Source organism: Python bivittatus, unplaced genomic scaffold (genome assembly GCF_059951505.1).
Source record: "Python bivittatus isolate LINGU-HERP-01145 unplaced genomic scaffold, Pbiv_v1 ctg000070_np1212, whole genome shotgun sequence".
NCBI lineage: Eukaryota > Metazoa > Chordata > Lepidosauria > Squamata > Pythonidae > Python > Python bivittatus.
Genome location: NW_028277034.1, coordinates 50,904,962 through 50,926,188, shown reverse-complemented (window position 1 = coordinate 50,926,188; position 21,227 = coordinate 50,904,962). Strand labels below are relative to the sequence as shown.

At 44.6% G+C, this 21,227-nt stretch overlaps 1 protein-coding gene and 1 pseudogene across 1 annotated transcript; one reads left to right on the top strand and one right to left on the bottom strand.

Moving 5' to 3' along the window:
• Positions 1-358: 358 nt before the first annotated feature.
• SOWAHB (sosondowah ankyrin repeat domain family member B) lies at positions 359-3,362 on the bottom strand. The gene has a single exon (XM_007426598.4). It carries the CDS (start codon positions 3,175-3,177, stop codon positions 1,171-1,173), a length of 2,007 nt encoding a protein of 668 aa, XP_007426660.3. The 5' UTR covers positions 3,178-3,362; the 3' UTR covers positions 359-1,170.
• A 15,380-nt stretch (positions 3,363-18,742) lies between these two features.
• On the top strand, positions 18,743-21,026 carry LOC148216896 (uncharacterized; annotated as a pseudogene).
• Positions 21,027-21,227: the final 201 nt, after the last annotated feature.

The window sequence follows — 21,227 nt, the reverse complement described above, 5'->3', positions numbered from 1 at the left end:
GCTCAAACAAAGACCTTCATCTGCAAATCCTATGATTTGAGTTGAGCTCCAGTCTCTTCACTAAGTGTATGTCAGTGAGAAAATCAATCTGTGGCTCAGCTTCTCTCCAACATTTACAAGGTTCCACTGCCAGGGTTTCTCAACCCTGGTAACTTGAAGATGTGTGGACTTCAATTCCCAGAATTCCCCAGCCAGCATGGCTGGCTGGGGAATTCTGAGAGTTGAGGTCCACATATCTTCAAGTCACCAAGCTTGAGAAACAGTGGTCTATTCTAACCTTAGAAGCACATCCAAACATTCCATTCCAGCCTAATTTTAGGTGGCTGTGCCATAAAAGAAAATAACCGTCATGTAAACACGATGATGCGAAAATATATGTCAGCAGCAATAAGGTTTATTAACAGGCCTTACAAAGTAATAAAATAAAATCAAGTTTCTGTTGGTCACTTTTTAGCCCCCAAGTGGCTGGATTTCATTGTCTCTTTTAACCTCTGGGCCTTTTTCTTTTAAGGTTTAAAGCTCTTTGCAATGAGGTTAACCAACCTAATTAAGCCATTCCAGTCCACCCATCTCTTCAACACGTTCCCAAAGGCAAACCATAATAATTCATCATAGATGGCAAGGGAAGAGTGCAAATGACATCCTTCTTTGTCATCTTGGGTCCCTATGCGGCATTTTCAATACTGTCATTGTAGTTTCAGGGGCGACCTGCCCTCCTCCCGTTCTCCAGATACCCAACTCTAAAAGTCCTTGCATAAAGCCCCTCCCATGCTTCAAAGCCAACATGGATTTCAGAGTTGACCATCATTCTCCCCCTACCTTTCAATACCAGCTCTCAAGAGAGACCACCTTTGTTTTCACCAGTCATTTTCACAAGAAAGAAGGTAAAGTGCAGTTTCTCAGCGACAGACATGGAGCAGGTAACCCGAGGCTGCCAGAGAAGTCCACTCGACCAGAGCATTTCCCAGGATGGACTCAAGCTCCCGTGGGAGGGTTGTAAAGCGATTCTCCCCATCCCAGTTAAAATAAATGTTCAGGAATAAAGTGCCATTTTTCGTCCACTTTCTCCCCAAATGCAGCTGTTGGACTCGAAAAGAGGCTGGGCCAACAAGATCTTTGGAGACCTTGTTCCTCATACTTTGCCTTGCTCCAAGGACACAACAGCAGTTGTTAATCACTGTATTCCTCCGTCTCCTGTAAGGGGGGGCACTTGCTCCCCCTTTTCCATTTCATGTGTTGAGGTTTCAAGTAGGCTGCCAAGGAGGACTTTCTGCTAACTTTCCTGGCTGGGGAAGCAGAAGAGGCGGCCATGGAGGCTCTGATGATTGGATGAGCCGGGAAGATAGTCCTGCCTCGAGGGCCCCCCAAGAGCTGCCATATTTCTCCAGAGACACTGGCACTCAAGTACTGCCAAGGCTTCTTGCCGCTGCAGTCCCGGGCTTGGGTCCGGCACCGCAGCTTCTGCACCAGGATCTTGATGATCAGGGAGTGACTGTGGATGGCCGCCAGGTGCAGGGGGGTGTAACCACAACCAGACCTGACATTCACGTCCAGGACAATCCCTGCTTCCCTGGCACCCGTGACAAAGTCTTGCAGCACCTGGGCATTCCCGTGCTTGGCCAACCAGTGCAGCACCGTGAAGCCTGAGATGAAGTCCCTGCGGAGGGCAAGGTGCGGATCTTCCCGGAGCAGCGCCCAGGCCTGCATCCAGGAGCCCGTGGCCACCTTGACCAGCCAGGCGTGTTCTCGAGCGTCCAGGGGCACCAAGGAAGACCTGTGCTCAGCAGACCCCTCTGGGCTAGGGGCCAGCCTTTCTACAAATGGGGCATTTGTCAAGGGTCCTTGTCTAGGAACTAACCGGGGACTTAAGGGGGCATCCAGATTTGGGGATGGTGGTCCGCTCATCTTCCTTGGGTTCGACTTCAATGGATCCTTGCGCTGCCACTTGGAATCACTGCCTTCTGCTTTGCCCAGAGTGGCAGCTCTCCCAACGATCCGGTGAAGCAAGGCAACACACGGAGGGGACTTGCCGTTCTTGTGGCCTTGGCTGGCCTGGGCAAGTGGCACTACCAGACCATTGGTGTGAGGGATGCCCCGAGGGCCCTCGCAACCCACTGAGTTTCCGATGCACCCATTCCCCCTGCCCATTTCCCCTTCGTGGGAGTTGCTGTCCCTGCTGGTGCTGCTGCCCTCTTCACTGGCAGAGCTTTCCTGCTCAATGTGCTCCTCCAAGTCCTGCAAGGAAAGCTGGCATCGGATGCTGCGGAAGACTGGCATTGGGGGGTCCTGCCAGGCCTCTGAGGGTTCTGGCCTGAGTTGGGGATCCCGGGAGCCACTAGGGGGGCAGGCACTTCGGTTCGAGCTTTGAGGCCAGTCTTTCACCAGGCAGGCCTCCTCTTCCAGAGGTGGGAAAAGCTCGGGGAGGGCAGAATGATGGGTAACTATCCAATCCCGAATCCTTTGCTGGGCACTGCCGGCACTTGGAAGCGCGCCCATTTCTCCGACGGGTAGACGAAGGCCGTTCGACTGCTGCGCCCTTTCCTGCAGGGGCAGCGGTTCCGGGGCGGCTGTCCCCGCGAGGTGCGGCCGGCGACAATTTTCATCTCCAGCCAGGGCGCACGGTACCGAAAGGCTTCCCAGGCAGCCCACGGCGGGGCTGGCAGGCAGCGGAGGCCCCGCTGCAGCCCCAGGAACGCCGGGCACGCACCTGCCGGCCCGCCAGCCCGCCGCGAGTTCTCCATCCGAGCACTGACCGGCGCGCTCCGCTTCTCGCCGCGGTCCGGGAACTGCCCCGCGGCAAGCGGCGCCGTGCGCCCTGCCCGCGCGCTCCCACCCGGCCTGGGGGGGCTGCAGCGGCCGGCGAGGTTGAGCCGGCGGCGGCGGCGGCTCGGCGGCTCGTCCGTCGTTGGGCGCGGGTTTGGGCTCCTCCCCGACCAGGTCTCGGTACCGCTTCCTGAGCACCACGTACTTGGCCGCGCCGGGCCCGTCCTGCCTCACGGTGGCCACGGAGTTGACGAAGCCCTTGAAGAGCTCCCGGCGGCGCTGGAGCTGAGCCGGGGGCGCCTCGGGGTCGCGCAAGAAGCGCTTGAAGTGGCCCAGCAAAGCGGCATTGGCCACTCGCCCCCCCGCCTGGCAGAGGAAGTCCAGGAGCTCGGCTTGGCTCAGCTCCTGCGCCATGGCTCGGGCGGGGAGTCGCTCACCTCCGCTGGCCGGCAGACCCCGCGCGCTCGCCGCCGTCAAGCCATCCCGCCCTGGGCAGCTCCGGCCCCCGCCGGGCAAAGGCTGCGCGCGCCCGCGACGCCCAGGAACAGAAACCACCCCGGTGGCCGCCCGGCGCCGGGAGCCGCCTCAGCCGAGCGAAGTTCAGCCCGGAGTCAGTTTCACCTGCTCTTCGTGGCCCCGCCCACTTTCCCACCTCGGGGCCCCGCCTCTCCGCGCCTTGGCCCCGCCTCCGCTCCAGCCGCACACTTTTTTTTTTAATTTAAATCTCTCTGACCTGTTTTTCAGATATTCCCAAACTGAGGTCAAACTGTGGGCGAGGCAAGGAGATTGTTCAAAGAGAGAAGCGTTAGTATCTTGCCTTCAGGGAAGTTAAAAAAAAACAAAAAAACTTTTTAGCTTTATTTTCCTTGGGGTTTTTGCCCCTCTCTCTTTCGTTCTCTAGAGTAAAATCTCTCACGCGCCTTCCTTAAATGCGTTCGGGAAAAGAAATATATAAAACTGCCCCTTCTCTGCCAATGAAGCTGGAAGGAGAGGATTTGCGTATTTTTCTTCCATTGTTCCTAAATAGCAGAAAGCAGAGAAGGTAAGGAGGCTGCCATGGAGAGAGGGGAGGAAACAGCAGCGTCCCATGCGTAACATTTACAAAGGAGTTACACATTACCCAGTGGATCCCAAATGCAGACACCCTCGAGTGCCTCTCCTTCTAATGGGACTCACCTCTGGCTGAGGGTGCATCAAGGGGATTGTTGGGGGGTTGTATGCAGAAATAAGTCCCCTAGCTGGATTCACAGACACCCTAGTGTGCTGCTTAAACCAAGCCACTGTTGGGGTCCCACGACGTGCTAAATCATGAACCGTGGTTTAGAGACAACTTGAGCTCACTAAGCCAGAACCTTATTCTAAGTAGGGTGGTGATGCTCTTGATCCCAGGGATTAGAACAGGGTTCACTTCGCTTTCAGAGGGCTGCGCCCAGGATCCCTCCGCTTGCTGCAAAACATGCCACCTTTTCTCCAAGGCATTCAATCCCATCTTATCTCTGGAGCTGCAAGGCTTCCCTTTCGTTTCCACTTCTGCCTGTCAGAGCCTCTTTGCTCCTGATTTCCTGATCCTTTCGCTCAGTGATGGTGAACCCATGACACGGGTGTCAAAGGTGACAGGCCATGACGTTTTGGGTGACACGCCCGCATTCACCCACACCCGACAACAACTGTTCTCCCTCTTTGAGTTGCCAAAGAAACTGAGTTTGTTTTACTCGTATTTCATTTTTGTAATTATTTGACGTTTCTTTATACAATGCATAGCACCGCATATGATTGGACTGTATTTTTAAAAAATAAATGAATATGTAAAGGATTGTTTCTCTTTTGTTCCAGGGGTGGTGTGTGACGCGCCAGCAGAGTCAAGGTAGGCGTTTTCCGACTTTTTGATGCGTCAAGTGCAAAAGGCTTGCCATCGCTGCTTTAGTTGATAGCCCACGGCAGAACAGCCGCGGATGTCCTGTGCCGAATGAAACCACGAGCGCATGAGTGAGCCATCGCTTGTGAAACAAGGCATGAATATTTGGGAGCCCCCATTGGACTTGCTCTTAAAGAGCAAAACACGTAGGTTAAGCCTTGCAGGACTGAATTACCCTAGCAAAGATTGTCCTATCTGTTTTGCTCTCAAAGAATAAATCTGTGCTGCTGAATTTCGCCATGATGAGCATTACAGGCTGTAAAAAGACTGTGGGGAGCTAAGGATGTCCAACCAGAATACAGAAAAACCACCCCATCTCCCCACCGCCGCTGTTCAAACACCATTTGTGTGAGGCATATTTATTCCCTGATTCTCAGATCCTGCAGGGAACGACTTGCTGCAGAGAGAGTCTGCCAGCGAAGGGCAGCAGAGTTAACGCTCATCCAAAATGCAGATGTTTAGCCAGGTACATGATCTGCAGGAATAGAGAACTGGAGTGCAGAGGAGGAAAATCTATTGTGCTACCCTATTGTTCGTGCACCAGCCTTCCAAGAAAAGTGTGTCTCTGTTTCAAACAATATTTCATTGCTGACCTAGTGTGGGCATTACTACACTAGTTCTCAGTTTTTGTCTTCAACCTGACTATTAAAATTGTATCCCTCAATGCCTCTGGGATCTATTTCTGAATAAATATGTATAGGAATGAATTGTGAGTTCAGTTTCTATTTTGTTTGGAAGGTCCTGGTGGCTTTGTGGGGGCGTTGTCTGTGTGTAAGTAAGTAAGACTCTTGGCTTGGTCTACAAAAGGTCTACCTGAAGCAGGAGGGTGCTTATGTCATATATAAGTGATACTCCGTAGGCTTCAAAGTTTTCAGTTCTGCAATGGTGTTGCACCACTGCTCCCACAGACATGAAAGTTCTTCTGTTATTTCATTATCCCCTGATTTGAATCATACATTATGTCATCATGTGGTTTACTGGTTTGGGCTTCTGGTATTGTGTGAATACAGCCACTGTAGTTTGTGAATGGAGGCTCATAGCTTAACTTCTATTTATTTATTTATTTCAATTTATATAACATGTTGTGCAAATGCAGCCCACTGTGGTTGATTCATTAAACCCAGCTTTTTTCTTTGCAACCCCCCAAAAGCAGATCCAAAATATATAAAACATCGATATTTGCAATCTATACTCTAAAGCAGAGTGAGTGTTCTTGGCAGTACTATTTGGGATTCCCTCCCAAGCAAATACCTACAGCTAATATTTTAAAGAAAACCTTAATCCTGTATTCTTCTCTTCCAGTCTGCCTTTGGTTAAGATATCTGGCTTGACAATATCTTTACCGGCTACTAGTTTTCACTAACTTTAATGTGCTGCCATGTTGTAACTGTGGCATGTACTTTATTGCAAAGTGCCATGCTGGGGCGGGGAGTTATGCTCCCTGACAGATGGATTAGGTATTATTTAAATAAATTAAATGCAGAATGTGTGGACTTTCACGTATCTCTGATAGTATGTGAAAAGGCCTGAAGCTTCTGCCACTAGATAAAAAGCAGATTGCCAAAACAGTATTAAGGTTCTCCTCCCCTGAATACCACTCAGACCAAAATCTTTGGCAGTTGGCTAAGTTGGCATGAATGTTGCAAACCAATATCATCGCCGTGCTTGGAAAAGCTAAAAAGGATGAAGGAATGAAAAAAGAAGATCTTTGTGCTAGAGAGAAAAATTGCAACCAAAGGCTGGTGCAGTTGAGTGAAAACAATAAATGTATTGAAATCCTACCTAAAGGATTGATTCCTATTGATTCCTACGGATGCCACTCTAAGATCTTATGAATTCAAAGTGGCCTCGGGGGAGGCTCAGTTTTAAAAGCCGGATCATCCTCATGGGGAGGGAAAAAACGTTTTTTTGATCAGCGGTGGAATACAGCAGCACGTTTTAAAATCTAATAATTGAATGTAGGAGAACATTAAATGATTGTGTAAATGGTTTAAAAATAAAATACATGCATTTTGTGGTCTTTTTCGGTGGAGTCACCAGGAATTGAGTCGATTCAATGGCATTTCATTAGCTTGACGGGTATAACGGATTCCCACCAGAAGCAGAAAAGGTGAATGAAAACTAACAGGCCTTTAAAAGAAAGGTGCTACTTCATCATTCTTCAAACAATCTTTTATGAAAGGCTAATGGGTTCTCTGTCACCCCAGAAGACAGGACCAAAGCCGGTGGGTTGAAACTACAGGAAATTAGATCCAGGTTAGATATTAGGAGGAATTTCCTAAGGCTAAATACTATTTAACTGGCGGAAAAGACTGCCTTCTGAAGTGGTGTATTCCACTTTATCAGAGGTCTTCAAGCAGAGGCTAAAAAGCCATCTGTCCAAATGCTTTAGCAGATCCTAGGCTGAGCACAGGGTTGAATTAGTTCAGTCTTTCTCAACCTTGACAACTCTAAGACGTGTGGACCTCCACTCCCAGAATTCCCCAGCCAGCATGGCTGGCTGGGGAATTCTGGGAGTGGCGGTCCACACGTCTTAGAGTTCCTAAGGTTGAGAAACAGTGTGTTAGATGACCTTTAAGTTGCCTTCCAATTTTTGATTCTGCAATTCTGTGGCAAATACATATCTGAGCTAAGGGTTCAGTTCATGGTCTAAATGGCTGCTTCTATGACTACAATTCTATTATCTTTAATAGATAATGGATAACTTCACCGTAAGTTAAAATTTGGGTAGTTTGTGATTATGACGTCATGCGTTACTGCCTTAACTCAGTAAAAGAATGACTAAGTTAACCATAGCCAGCATCTTACACAAGCACAGCCAATAACTGGCTGCACTGAGCCATTAGGGTTCCATCTGATACTGAAACAGGGCCAAGAAAAATAAAGGGTGGATTGCCAGTTTTTTTTAATAATGCTACCTTTAATAGTAAACAGATACTGAGAAATTAAAGGGAGGAAACTCCCTTGTATGGAAAGGAGAAGATACCTGTTTCATTGCTTAACGTTTATAGATCAAGTGGCTGTTACAAGCATAGGAGGAGTAACTTAAAAAAAAAAGAAAGAAGGTAAAAACTAGTTCTGGTTTATTTTCTATACCCTATAAAGTTGATCACTTTTCAACCAGTCTGTGCTCCCAAGCCTTTAAAAGCAATGGGATTTGAAGATACTGTCAATACATCCTCAGAAACTAATTGCATTATTGGGCAATCACCAGGAAACTAGTCCTAATGTTTGCACCATTGTGGTACAATAAATTTAACAAAATCAAAAATTAGGCCCTTTAGTTTTCCCCTTGGTGCCGGCTCTGTAACCCAGCCATTTTCTGATTTCTACCTACCGCCATGAATGGTTCTTTTTCTCGGGAATAATCACGTCTGTAGACAACAGCTATATCTTATGCAACCTGGTGGCATTTCCACATTCCAGCCATCCTGAAACTCAGTTGCTCCCTCCCCCAAAAATGCAGCTTTGCAGAGGAGAGTCAACGCTGGAGAACGCTTCAGCCCTGTAATGTCTTGCTCAAGTTGGCAGCGCAGAGACCCTGAAAAGGGGAGCCTGCTCCTGTTTACAGATTATTTGGACATTAGGCATTCTTTCTTTGCAGAGACACAGTCTGACAGGCAGGATCCCTTGCAGTATTTTTGCTGACGGGAACGGTGCGTGCGTACCACAAATCAGATTAAAAGAAGCAGGCCACAGATCAAATCGAATTGTGGGTTTCAGTGTCTTGGTATGACAGAATTGAAGTCCTGGACAGGCTTCAATAAAATCCACAAACCGGCACCTTTCGAGTCCTCAGTTTGACCACTTCTGGGGATTGCTTTCTGAAAATCATAAAAAGAAAAGACATCCCAAAAGAGTTGTCACAAGGGCAAGCATTGATTGGTTGGACTGTGGATGGATTTTGACAAATGCCGTCTGAAAGTGAAAAGGAACACCCTTGTTTGTAAATATTTGTAGGGAAGGTGCCATCAAAGAAAAGAAACAGGCTCCCCTAAATATCTCCTGTAAACAAGAGAAGGACAGCATTTCCTGCAGGCCTCTGGCAGCTGATAATTTTAAACTGGCTTAGAGCAGATTAGCAAGGACAAGCATAAATGGGTTTTCCAGGAGCCTGAAGGTTATCTTCATAACCCAGAGAGATAATTGTTTTGCTACTGTATAATTCAATCATGGCCACAGGTCTGGGCTGCAAAAATACAGATGGCCATTAGATGGCAGGAAACAGATTAAAAGAAAATCCCTTTGGTGCCACCTGGTGGATACCTGCATTCATGCAGCCCAGATCCAGTAACTCTATTGTTATTTTTAATCACGACCAGCTATTCAGAGAGGCTTTGTTGCCATGCTGCATTATGTCATCACAAGGAAGTGTGTGTATATATGTGTGTGTGTGTGTGTGTGTGTATATATTTGGGTGGAAAGAAGACATTACAATATTTGCAACAAAAGTGCACATTTAAAATTGCTTGCCTTTGGACAGACTGTGCTTGTGACCTTAAAACAGCTGGTGGTTATACTGTGGTGCATACAGTAAGGAAAGTTTTGCTGAATAAAGTATTCATAATAAAGATTGAAATGCAAGAACAGACCAGTTTTATTTGCATGCACTGGTCACCCTATTGATATGCTTTTTTCTCCATTCAGATATTCAGGGAGCAGTGTTTCCTGCCCTCTACTGTTATCTGGGAATTCACATTGGAAGAAAGCCTATTGGGAAATGTAATGTGTGCAAGGAACTTAATTTGCTAACATTTTCACTTTCTTAGCTTCAGAAAGGCAGTGGCCAGCTTTATGCATTGCAATTCGGCTTACTGACTAAGCCCCAGTGTGCTCAGGTGTTGGCTTAGCATATTGAGTGAACCCAACTACAGGTAGTTCTTGACTTATGACCATTTGTTTAATGACCGTTCAAAGTTACGATAGTGCTGAAAAAAGTGATGTATGACCAATCCTCACACTTACATCTGTTGCAGCATCCTGATGGTCATGTGATCAAAATTCTGGCACTTGGCAACTGGCATGTATTTACAATGGCTGCAGCATCCCAGGGTCAAGCAAAGTCAATGGGGGAAGCTAGATTTGCTTAATGGCCGTAGCAAAAAAGGTCACAAAATTGGGCGCGACTCACTTAATGACTGAATCGCTTAGCAACAGAAGTTCCGGTCTCAATTGTGGTAGTAAGTCAAGGACTACCTGTATGATGATATGAGAATTGTGGCTTATACAAATCCAGCCAGTTGTGCTTATTCAGTAAATTGGGGTTAAACAAGCTGAATTTTTAGCTTGGGGTTTGCTTGTAGCTTAACATGTTGCATGAAGCCAGGTCTTGTGATTTGTAAACCATGATTTACAGCTTAGTGTGATGTGTGAGCCATCCCAGTTGTGGCTTAATCAATGAATGATGGCTAAAACAACCCCTGGCTTAAACTTGTGTTAAAAATAAAGAACTGCAAAAGCGAACTAGGTTAGGCTACCAAATCATTAAACATCCTATTTCTTTAGAAGCATCTTAGTCTGTAAACAGCAAGTGAAAAGATTTGGAGCATCAAGACATGCAGAATTACCCAATATCTTAAGATCAGGCTGTTATTGAAAGGGCAAAAACTGCTAGGAAACCTGGAATTCTGCCTAAACTAGTTTCTGACAACCTTTAATTCAGACTCAGACTGGCAATGCAATTCTGTATTTTGATTTGACCAAACCAAATGTAACACCAGTGCCAAACATTAATGCAAGCCTGTCTCTCTCTCCCTTTTTCTGCAGTGCTGTTATACCATCACGCTTGACGGCTTTCTTTTGCCGCAGGATCCAGCTTGAGTCGTGCTAAGTATTTTATTTGCTGGCCCACAGAGGCAAACAATGGGCCATTAAATGCTAGCTTATCTTGCAGGTTGGTTGAACTACTCCGGAATCTCATCCTAAAATATTATTTTCCTGGGTTGCAAGAAGATTCATGTAACTGTGGCTACTAGCTTACACTTAAAAATCAAAACCGAAAAAGTAATGCCACATACCTATTAACTATGATACCTAAATGGAACTTTCATCTTTGGATGTAGTGAACATCTAATTGCCACCAACTTGGGCAAGTTTAAAAGAGCATGAAAGCACTTATACATATTCACTGCCATGAATGCTACCAGTCATGATGACTGTATCTTACCTCCAGTTTTAGAACATATGCAGAAAGGTGAGTTTAATTTCTTTTCCTCCAGTCTGTGAGATGGTACAAAAATATGCCAGCGTCATTGGCTTTGTCCCCATAACTGAACACTCCTGTCCCTTGATGATGCTGACGATCTCTCTAGATAATTGGGTCTACTGTTGCACAGCTCTTACCATTAGGACATTCTTCCTGACATTCAGCTAGAATCTGCCTTCCTGAAACTTAATACCGTTATTCCATAGGTATCAATGGAGAACGGTCTTGATCTTCTTCTGCATGATAATCTTCAAGAGTCTGAAGAGTTCTTTCACATCCCTCCTTAGCCTTCTCTTCTCAGCACTAAAAGTTTCTGGTTCCTCCAATCTCCTTTAAGGAATTGGAATGATTTTTCACTATCCAGTCTAGTCAATGGCAATAGAATTTCCTGGTAATCTCCTACTGAAATACTAACCAAATCTGGCCATGCTTATCTTATTTTATAAACAGTGATTTAAATCTGGGGTCTCCAATGTGATGTAAGGGGGCACTGGGGCATCTCTAGGTGCTTCTTGTGGCAATTATAAAGCTATTTAAAGCTACCTGGAACAAACAGGGCCACAGCCACAGCCTTGTAAATGGGTGTGTGTGGAATCAACAAATTGATCAGGAAGAGGTTGGTGGGGGTGGTGGAGAGATCAGGACGGCTGGTGGGTGGGAATCGGTAGGGAATAGAGGCAGCGTGTTGGGGGGGCAGTTGGATCATAGGATAACAGTAGGGGGACAAAGGTAAGGTAAGGTAACCGTAAGGGCTTGGATAGTGAAATAGCACAGTAAATGGAGAAGAAAATGGGGCAAGGTCATTGTGATTGATAGGAGGGTTTTTGTTTGTTTATTTGTGAATAGATATTTGGGGTGTTTCATGGGTTCCTACACTGCACTGACCCATGGCTTGTTTGTTTTATTTAGTAAGTATTATTTAGTGAGTTGGCATATATGCTAAGACATAAATCATGGTTTGTGAACTGCAATGACACGACATACTTAGCCCAGATTAGATAAGTTACATTATAGCTAAGAGCAAAGTACAAATAGAGACTTCCACATGGGGATCTTTGCAGATTCATCCCCATGTCCCCATTGGTATCAGCCATTCCCAGCTGCAGTGTATGGAAGAGCACAAAAACAAAAATAAAGGAATGGGAGGGAGGGAGGGAGGAAGTGGTTTTTACACTTGTAATCATACAAGTTGTGCGAGGGAAGGCAAAGGCATGGCAAGATTCCTTGGTTCATGCTGTGCTCCACATATGGAACTGTGTGGCCATGTAGATACTGGGTTGGGTTTTGAATGGCAGGTAATGGAAATGATGTGGCATTAATGGATGTTAAGTGGGGACTTGGGTCCCACTTCTGTCATATACACAGGTCCTTGAATAAATTACATGACATTTCCTTCTGGGAAGTGTGTGCTTTGCGCCATTCTGAGAAGGTGCCCAGGACTTTCTCAAAACTCCAACTCAGCCTCCTAGTCTAGAAAAGTTGTGGACCTCTCATGTACATCCTTCATGGATTCCAGACTAACTCACCTAACTGAAATGCAAAAGGATGCTGCGACTTGACAGTCTCACTGCGTGTTCTCCCTGACCACACAATGATTGCTTCCAGATCAGGTTTCAGCCTTTGATGAGGTAACAGCTGCTACATGTCTATTCATGGAATGAAAACTGATCTGGCTACATAGCTGAGCAGGCTGATAGCAGCTCACTTGTGGTTAAAATTGCAAGGATATTAACCCCCACCCTCACCCAAGATCATTTTAATTTTTTCCTTTATTTCTATAACCTTTATCTAGCATTCAGAGCTCACAGGGCTTTCTGCCTTTAAAAACTATGTGGAGTTATAATTTTGATCTAATTCTAGATTCAAACACTGTAGCCCAAATCAAAATAGCTATTCAGTATCTAAATCTGGTTTTCTCCAGTTAGTTCAGCAAGCAAAGGTGATAAAAAGTGATGCTTCCTGGCAATTTCTCAAACACATTTCTTACTCTGAGAAGGAAGCAACAGGTTCTCCATCTCTTTCTCAGTGCACTTGAGAATTTCTTGCTAATTTCTCTTGGTGGTGCTTTTGAGTAGGCTGTCTTCTTTTAGGTGGTGGAAGTGCTATTGTTGTTGGGGTTATTTTATGTGGTTTTTGAAGTGATTTGTAGAGGATAAAGGGAATGGCCTTGAGGGACAGGAAGAAGACACACTACCAAGGCAAGGTCAGATGAAAGAGGCCTGACCCGGGCCAAGAATGTAATGTGAGAAAATGTCTCAAACAAGCTCCTCCTTGGTTCACATGAAGATAAAGGGAGGGGGGGAGAGCATTCTTGCAAGATTCTGCTACCACCTTTACAATACTTTACAATAAAAGTAATACCAACCTACGTGGCATCCGTTTCCTAGTCCAGTCTACCTTAACGGGCTAACACTGACTGGCTTTCCACATCTTCTACTCTAGAAAAGCCCAATGCAAGGAGTTTCTTCCTGAGGTCTCCCGTGGGATCAGTTGAAACATGTAGGACAGTGTTGCTCAACTTTGACAATTTTAAGATGTGTGGACTTCAACTCCCAGAATTCCCCAGCCAGCCTTGAAGTCCTCACATTTTAAAGTTGCCAAGGTTGACAAATACTGATGTAGGAGGTAGGAAATTGTAGGCTGTTACAGAAAAAAAATCACACAGTGAAAGACAGGACATTCACCCCAGAACTTAAGTGAGTCAGAACACCCATTTCTATACTTGAAAATTTTCCTGAAATCCTCTTCTCTTCTGAAATAAATTTCAAACACAAGTTATTCTGTAAACTGAATGCAGACTAATAGAAAAAAATATAGTTGTTTTTTTTTTTTTTTAGAAAATGCATGGCATTAATGTTAAGCAATCATTCTCCCTGTGTACCGTATAACCTCAAGGTGTGCAAATCCAAGGATCTGCTGAGGTGCCTCACAGGAACCTCTTGTTACATTTGGGGGAATTATTGGAACTCCTTATTACAAATATTAATTTGATAAAAGTTAATGCTGTGGCCATGGAGGGAGATCAGCCAATGCAGAGAAGAGTGCCAAGGAAGGACCACTCACAGCTGCCTGGTCCTATCTATAGAGATGATGAAGGAATCAAGGTGGGAGAATGCTTGAGGCAGCATTAAACACTCCCATCTTCCCTTAATTACCTTGATTCCAGTTGCACAGCAGGAAAATGAGAAAAACAGGGCATCTTTATTTATCTGGACCATTGAATCAAGACTTATCCCTTGTTAACCACAAAATTAGCAGCACCTACTTATGCAGATTGGATTCTTAAGAAGGCCAGCCCCATCTAGCCAGGCTAAATGCCTCCTCTGGCCAAAAGAACTTCAGTTCCAAATTCTGTCTTAGCTGGATTGAGTTTCAGGTTAGACTATAAATCTGCCAGTGGATATGATTCAGCAAATGAGGACAAGTCTTGCTGGCGTAGGAAGCACCGTAATACAAAACTGAGCTCGTCCATCACTCAGTGCTTCCTTCAGCTCAAAAATAGCTATAACTTTATTCATGAGTAGACGGCTTCTTTGCTAAGTAATGCACTCATTAGGAGCAGGCTTCAATTATAATCTTGCATTTATGATCCATATCATTTGGAATTTTTTTCTAACTTTCTAGAGTATTTGCTTATTATTAGTGTGCTTTTGGTCAGTCTTGACTCCTGGCAACTTCCTGGACAAGTCCCTAAAGTTTTTTTGGCAAGGTTTCACAAGTAGTTTGCCCTTGTCTTCCTCTTTCTAGGGCTGAGAGAGAAGGACTGGCCCAAGGTCACCCAGCTGGATTTGCACCTAATGTGGGACTAGAACTCATGATCTCCCACTTTCTAGCCTGGTGCCTTCTACCATTACACCAAATTGGTCCTCAGGGTATTTGCTATCCCTCTCAAGTTTGTGTCATCTACCAATATGAGACACATTCCTTCTGCCTCTTTGTCTAAATCATTTTAATAACAAAGTTGAAGAGAAGAGGGCTCAGGACCGATCCTTGTGGCACCCACTTGACACCTCCCTCCAATGTGAAGAGGAACCATTGATGAGCACTCTCTTGAGTGGGGTCCTCAACCTTAGCAACTTTAAGATGTGTGGACTTCAACTCCCAGAATTCCCCAGCCAGCACTGCTCTCAAGTATGTTTTTTGAACCAGTTTTGTATCCACTTGAGAGCCAGTCTGATGTAGTGGTTAAGGCACCAGACTAGAAACCAGGAGACTAGAATTCTAGTCCTGCCTTAGGCACAAAGCCGGCTGGGTGACTTTGAGCAGTCCCTCTCTCTCTCTGCCCTAGGAAGAAGGCAAGGGTGAACCACTTCTGAAATCTTGCCAAGCAAACTGCAGGGACTTATCGTCAGGACTCAAGTCTAACTTGAAGGATCAATCAATCAACACACACACACACACTTCACTGTCATGCTATCCAGCTCACATTTAATTAGTAGAAGTGGCTATGTTATTTCAAGTGTCAATTTAGTTGTCTTAGGATCATTTATAATAGATGGTTAAAATGAAAGAACAAGGGAGAGATGCAAGCAAAACCACCTTTCTTTTTCCTCCATTGTTTCGAATGTGTCTTGTAAGGGGACTTCGTAAAAAAAAGAGCCTTTTTCTGTACCGAAGGCACATCAAACAGCTGGAGAAATTTCAACTGGAGTTCTCTGCTCCATCCTTGGCATTCATTGGCAAGACCGGGTCTCCAACCTGGAGGTCTTGGATTGCGCAGAGTCCACCAGCATTGAATCCCTGATGATCAGAGCCTAGATGTGATGGGTGGGACATGTCATCAGAATGGATGACCACCGTAGGCCTCACCAGTTGCTCTACAGTGTACTGGAGTCTGGGAAGAGACCTCAAGGTTGACCATGCAAGCACTACAAAGACGCTGTGAAAGAAACCCTATGCCAGTGTTACATCCAGCCAAGGGAAGCTGTGGCTGCTGACAGAACCCACTGGCAGGCCCTGTGCTATGAAGCCTCTATCAACTTTGAAGACAGGCACCACCAAAAACTGATAGAAAACCATGAGCGAATAACACCCACAGTTACTACAACAACAATGGACTTCCATTGTGCTAGACTCTGCGCTTCCAGATTGGGACTGCAGAATCACCTCCGTATTCACAGATGAGTTCTGCACAACAGGGTGTCTTCTTCATACCCAAAGGACTACCATGTCTTAGCATATAGAAATAATTTCAGGACAGCAATACATGGTTCATGTATTATTCCAAGCTTTGGCTAGTGTAACCATCGTTTCTTGTATAAAATAATAATTATCTGGGTTCACACCAACACACTAATCAAAACCAAACCAGCAACATTTTACATAGTACAATGTGTAGATTAAACCTATGAGTGAAATTGTGACATCTAGCTCAAATATCACATTAAATTGTGCTTTAACAATGGGTTAATCAATTAAGACTTCCCTGCTTCACACAGTGCATGTAAGCCAGGGTTAAGAAACTGGGTTTCCACAACATAGTAAGCTGAAACTGAACAAACCCCATTATGATGCAGTGCAATAGTTATATCCTGATCATATATATAAGAAAGGAAAAGTCTAAATATAATTCTACCCCCTCCAATAATAACCCCGCTATTTATAATCTCTGGATTTCACATGAGTTGTTACTGTTTACTTAAGTCAAATTTATCCCTGTCTGAATTGGGTAACCCACCTCATGCCAAAAGGTTCTGCTAATTTTTTCTTATCCATTTTTCTTATTCCTGAACTTGCACAGAATTCAGAGGACAACAAATATATCAAATAGGATCTCTCTCTCTCTCTCTCTCTCCTATCTACCCATCCATCCATCCATCTACCTATCTATCATCACCTTCATCCTACTCAGCACATGACTCCAGGCGGTGGATCATTCTGATGGGCGACCAATCCCAGATGTAAAGATGTGGATGTATTGATGCGTTATTTATATAACGTATCTGCAGTGATCTGTCATTCATACACTTTCTTAGCTGTATAACAGTGGTTCTGAAACTTGCGTTGTTGGTGATGTTCTGCAGTTCATTGTGTTTTTATGTCTTCATTCATTCTATACGTCAAATGGCTTATAGCTTTATAAGACCAGTCTTAGCTTTCTCACAAAGTGAACAAACTTATTTTTGTGTTTAGTCTTCTGGGAAATCTGCTAGATAATCCAGCCCTGGCCATAATAGCATCACATTTCCGTATTTAGGAAAACATCAATCAAGTGCAGGGGCAAATTCAGATCTCCTGTACTGTGGAAGACCAAACTGTTTGTAGATCCCAGTCTGAGAATCTCTTATTTAGGAAATAAATTAACAGCACTGAATATGAGTATACCAAAGGCCTTGAGAAGTTGAGAGAAACTGGACTTTTTGAAAACAAAAGTTGTGATTGTGTTAGATTATGTGATGGAATGGAATTATGAAGGCCAGGCTCAGGGAGATAAACATTTTCTTGGGAAGATTGATGTCAGGCCTAGCCCAAGGAACTCCAAGAGACAATGCAGATTCAGTTCAGCTATGTTTATTAGCTACAACCTCTAGCAAGAATCTTCTCAGACTGAAACCCCAGCTCCCAAGCCAGCCAGCCACAAGTGTGAATTCCTCAGGGAGGTGCCAATCTCATCCTCTTGTTGCTCCCACGCTCCTCCGGTGAGCTAAGAAAATGTTTATCTCCCTGAGCCTGGCCTTCATAATTCCATTCCATCACAGATTATCACTATTACTGATTGATTAAACATGCCTGTGGAATTGAACTGGTATTACTCAGTTTCCTACATGTGATCATTCTTGCAGACTCACTGTAGTTAGTTCTCCTAGAATAAACAACAGAAGAACCCTACTCTGGACTTTAATGAGTTTTGTTTGATCAGCAGAAAAGACACAACAGGTTGAGAAACGAGTCAGTCTTAGGAAGAACAGCTTGTGCTAGAACAGGGATAGGCAATTTGGCCCACAGGCAATTCCCTAGCCCCTACTTAACAGCTCCTGGAGCCTCCCAAGGTGATGCTGATGAAAATGATCCAGGGTTTCCAACCAGTTTTGATGAGAAAAAAAAAAAAATTGGTGCACTCAACCTCCAATCATCTTTAAGTATTTATTTAAAAATTCCAAAGGGAAGACAGTGTGTTGACAACTGTTGCTCCACCATCTTCTCGTGAAGTTGTTATGACACTGCTTTTCCCTCTGTGATCTTTGGCTAGGAAACTGCCCCCTGTAGGTGCAAAAATGTTGTCCCGGGCTAATCTAGAAACTAGGGTTGCCAGCTTCTCTTCATACAGTGCCCCTGTTCCTAAGAACTACACAGATATCTAACAAGAGGAACTTTTCCAGGCAAGGAGCTGCAATCCTGGTAAAGGTCCACCTATTAAACATCTCCTTGGTATGCTGATATGGAACCTGCAAGAAAGTTTAAAAGGCACAAACTCTGTAAGAGGGAAAAGGATGATTGCTATCAAATGTGGGAAAACTTATGATCTTCATTTCATTGTTTGGATCAAATTAAATCATTCCTATTTACAGTACATGCATTAAAAAACAGTCAAAAGTGTAATTATGTTGCAGAGTTAAACTGCAAGATATGGTAGAGTTTAAATTAGTATTGACCTCATGCATGGAATTAAAATGTGATTTACAATCCAAAAACCAGGAAGCCTGTTGCCTTAAAATGTCCCTTAGATTAAAGTAAAGTCTCCTTCAAGGAAAGCTGAACAACTAGTGACTTTATGGAAACCTCCATATAGTTTTCTTGGAACCAATATGAAGAGGTTTGTCACTGTCATCTTCCAAGAGTGTTCTTTTTTCCCCCAATTTTCCAATCTGGCTACAGTACAGCCCTGATACTTCCTAGAGGTCTCCCTTCCAAGTATTCTGCAGGCCTGGCCCTGCTTAGTTTCCAAAGCCAAGATGGTCAACCAAGTGCTGCCATCTGCTGGGGTATTTCTTAAACTATATTAGTATATATAATCATGGCACCAAAGCTTCTACTTTTCCTTTCCTTCTTAATCCATGTTTATGCATTCTGGATAAATGAAACCTACCTGATGCACATAATGTTCACACCAGAGGTAATAGATAACATGGTGGAATTGCCAAAAATACACTTAACCCAAATGACACTGCAGAAAAACAGCTACAACTGTATCACTGCAGACTTTAAAACATCTTAGACGGAACCATCAAGATCTTGAGGGCTCAGGTGGTCTTCTCATGGAAGAGGACTGGAAAGGGAAAGATGAATTTGGAAGTCCATGGCTGGCAATGCAAGTGGTGTAGATTTGGTTTCTGGGAGGAAGCATGGTTTGAAGCATGTAAATGATGGCCTGTTGGCACAAGATGGATTTTACTTCCCAAGGATGGGTAAAAATGGCATGGCGAGTTCAATTAGGTGGGCTTTTAAATGAATCTGGGGAGGCATGGTGGTGGGAATTAAAACTCTGAAGTCAGGACCTCAGATAAATACTCATGTACTCTAGAATGTGGATTGTTGATGAAATGGTGTTTCTTTTGGCTTGTGACCTTTCTGGTCTACACATTAATGCTCAGAGTACAGGCAATAAACAAGATGATCTTGAGCTCTTAATTCCAAAGGGCAAATGTGATTCCAACAGAAGAAAATATCTGTAGCTCAGGGTTGAACTATGTAGTCCTTGGTGCTCTCTGAGCTTGGTTGTTTGCTTCAAACAAGTGGTTGTTTGATGCTCTCCCCCTTCCTATTCAATATCTACATGAAGCTGCTGAGTGAGATCATCCATCTGCATGGGGTGAGGTATCGTCAGTATGTTGATGATACCCAATTATACCTCTCTGTCCCTGGCAAATTAAGCGAAGCTGTTGATGTCTTATCCCAGTGCCTGTAGGCTGTGTGGGCCTGGATGGGGAACAATGGGCTTCAGCTGAACCCTGGCAAGACTGAGTGGCTCTGGGTTTTTGGACTTTCCAGATCTGGGAACTTACTATCTTTGGCACTGGATGGGGTGGCACTACCCCAGACAGACCTGGTGCACAACTTGGGGGTCCTTCTAGACTCACAACTCCTCCTCAAGGACCAGGTGGCAGTCGTGGCTAGGAGGGCCTTTGTACAGCATTGTGTTTTGTGCCAGCTGTGCCCCTTCCTAGACCATGAGGCTCTACTCAGTGTCAGTCATTCCTTGGTTACCTCCCAAATGGATTACTGTAATGCACTCTACATGGGGCTACCCTTGAAGAGCATCCAGAAGTTTCAGCTGGTGCAGAATGCGGCTACATGGACAATTATGTGTGCTTCTAGGATAGCACATGTTACACCTCTGCTCCATGAGATGTATCACTTGCCAGTTTGCTTCTGGATCCAATTCAAGGTGCTGGTTTTGACCTTTAAAATCCTTTGTGGCACGGGGCCAGGTTATTTGAGGAACCACCTTCACCCGATTACATCTGCCTGTCCCATTAGGTCTGGCAGAAGAGGTATGCTGCTGGTCCTGTCTACAAAACACTTTCATCCGGCGGGACCCAGGAGACGGGCCTTTTCTGCTGTGACACCTGCCCTGTGGAACATCATCTCCCCTGAGGTGAAATTGGCCCATCCTTGATATCCTTCCATTAGGCCCTCAAAACATGGCTGGGTCAGCAGGCTTGGGGATCTCATGGAAATGGTGAGCTAATGAGATGACTGCATTGCTTTTAACATCAATCTTCTCTACTGTCTTGCTATTAATAATGTTGTTGATGTTTTTAATTGTACTTGTTTTAATATTTTGATTTTATGATTTTTTTTGTGCACTGCCTAGAGTCACTTTGCTGTGAAATGTGCTGTATAAATATGATGGATGAATGAATGAAAATAAACAATAGAAATCCAGATGAATGAACTTGGCATTGCCATAAAGAACATTTGGGTTAAAATGGAGGAATAATAAAAGCAATACTCTTGTGGGTAGCAACTCTGGCCCACTCAGCCAAGAGAAGATGGGGGTGATGTCTTTCAAAAGCAAATTTCAAATCTTTCAAAAAGGCATGAAGTTGTAATGAGGGGAGACCTTAATTATACCAACATCTGTTGGCAGGCTAACTTTCCATGCAGAGTCTTTCAGGCAATCGCTGACTTGTCTTGTTGACAACTTTCTTCTTCACAGGGTGGAAGAAAGCACAAGAAAATCATCAGCTCTCCTTCCCTTGATCCCAACCAAAAAGAAAGACTCAGCCAAGGAAACAGAAGTTGCAGGAACATTGGGGGGAAGTGACTGTGTAATGCTAGACTTTCTTACTTAAGAAGGAAAACTAAAATTGAGAGTAGTCAAATACCAATCCTGGTCTTCGAAAAAGCAGATGTTAATAAACTCAGAGCAATGGTAAGTAGGATCTCATGGCAGAAGAATCT

What these genes read in the sequence shown, in the direction of transcription:
- SOWAHB (XM_007426598.4), bottom strand. Translation starts at nt 3,177, where the DNA reads ATGGCGCAGGAGCTGAGCCAAGCCGAGCTCCTGGACTTCCTCTGCCAG.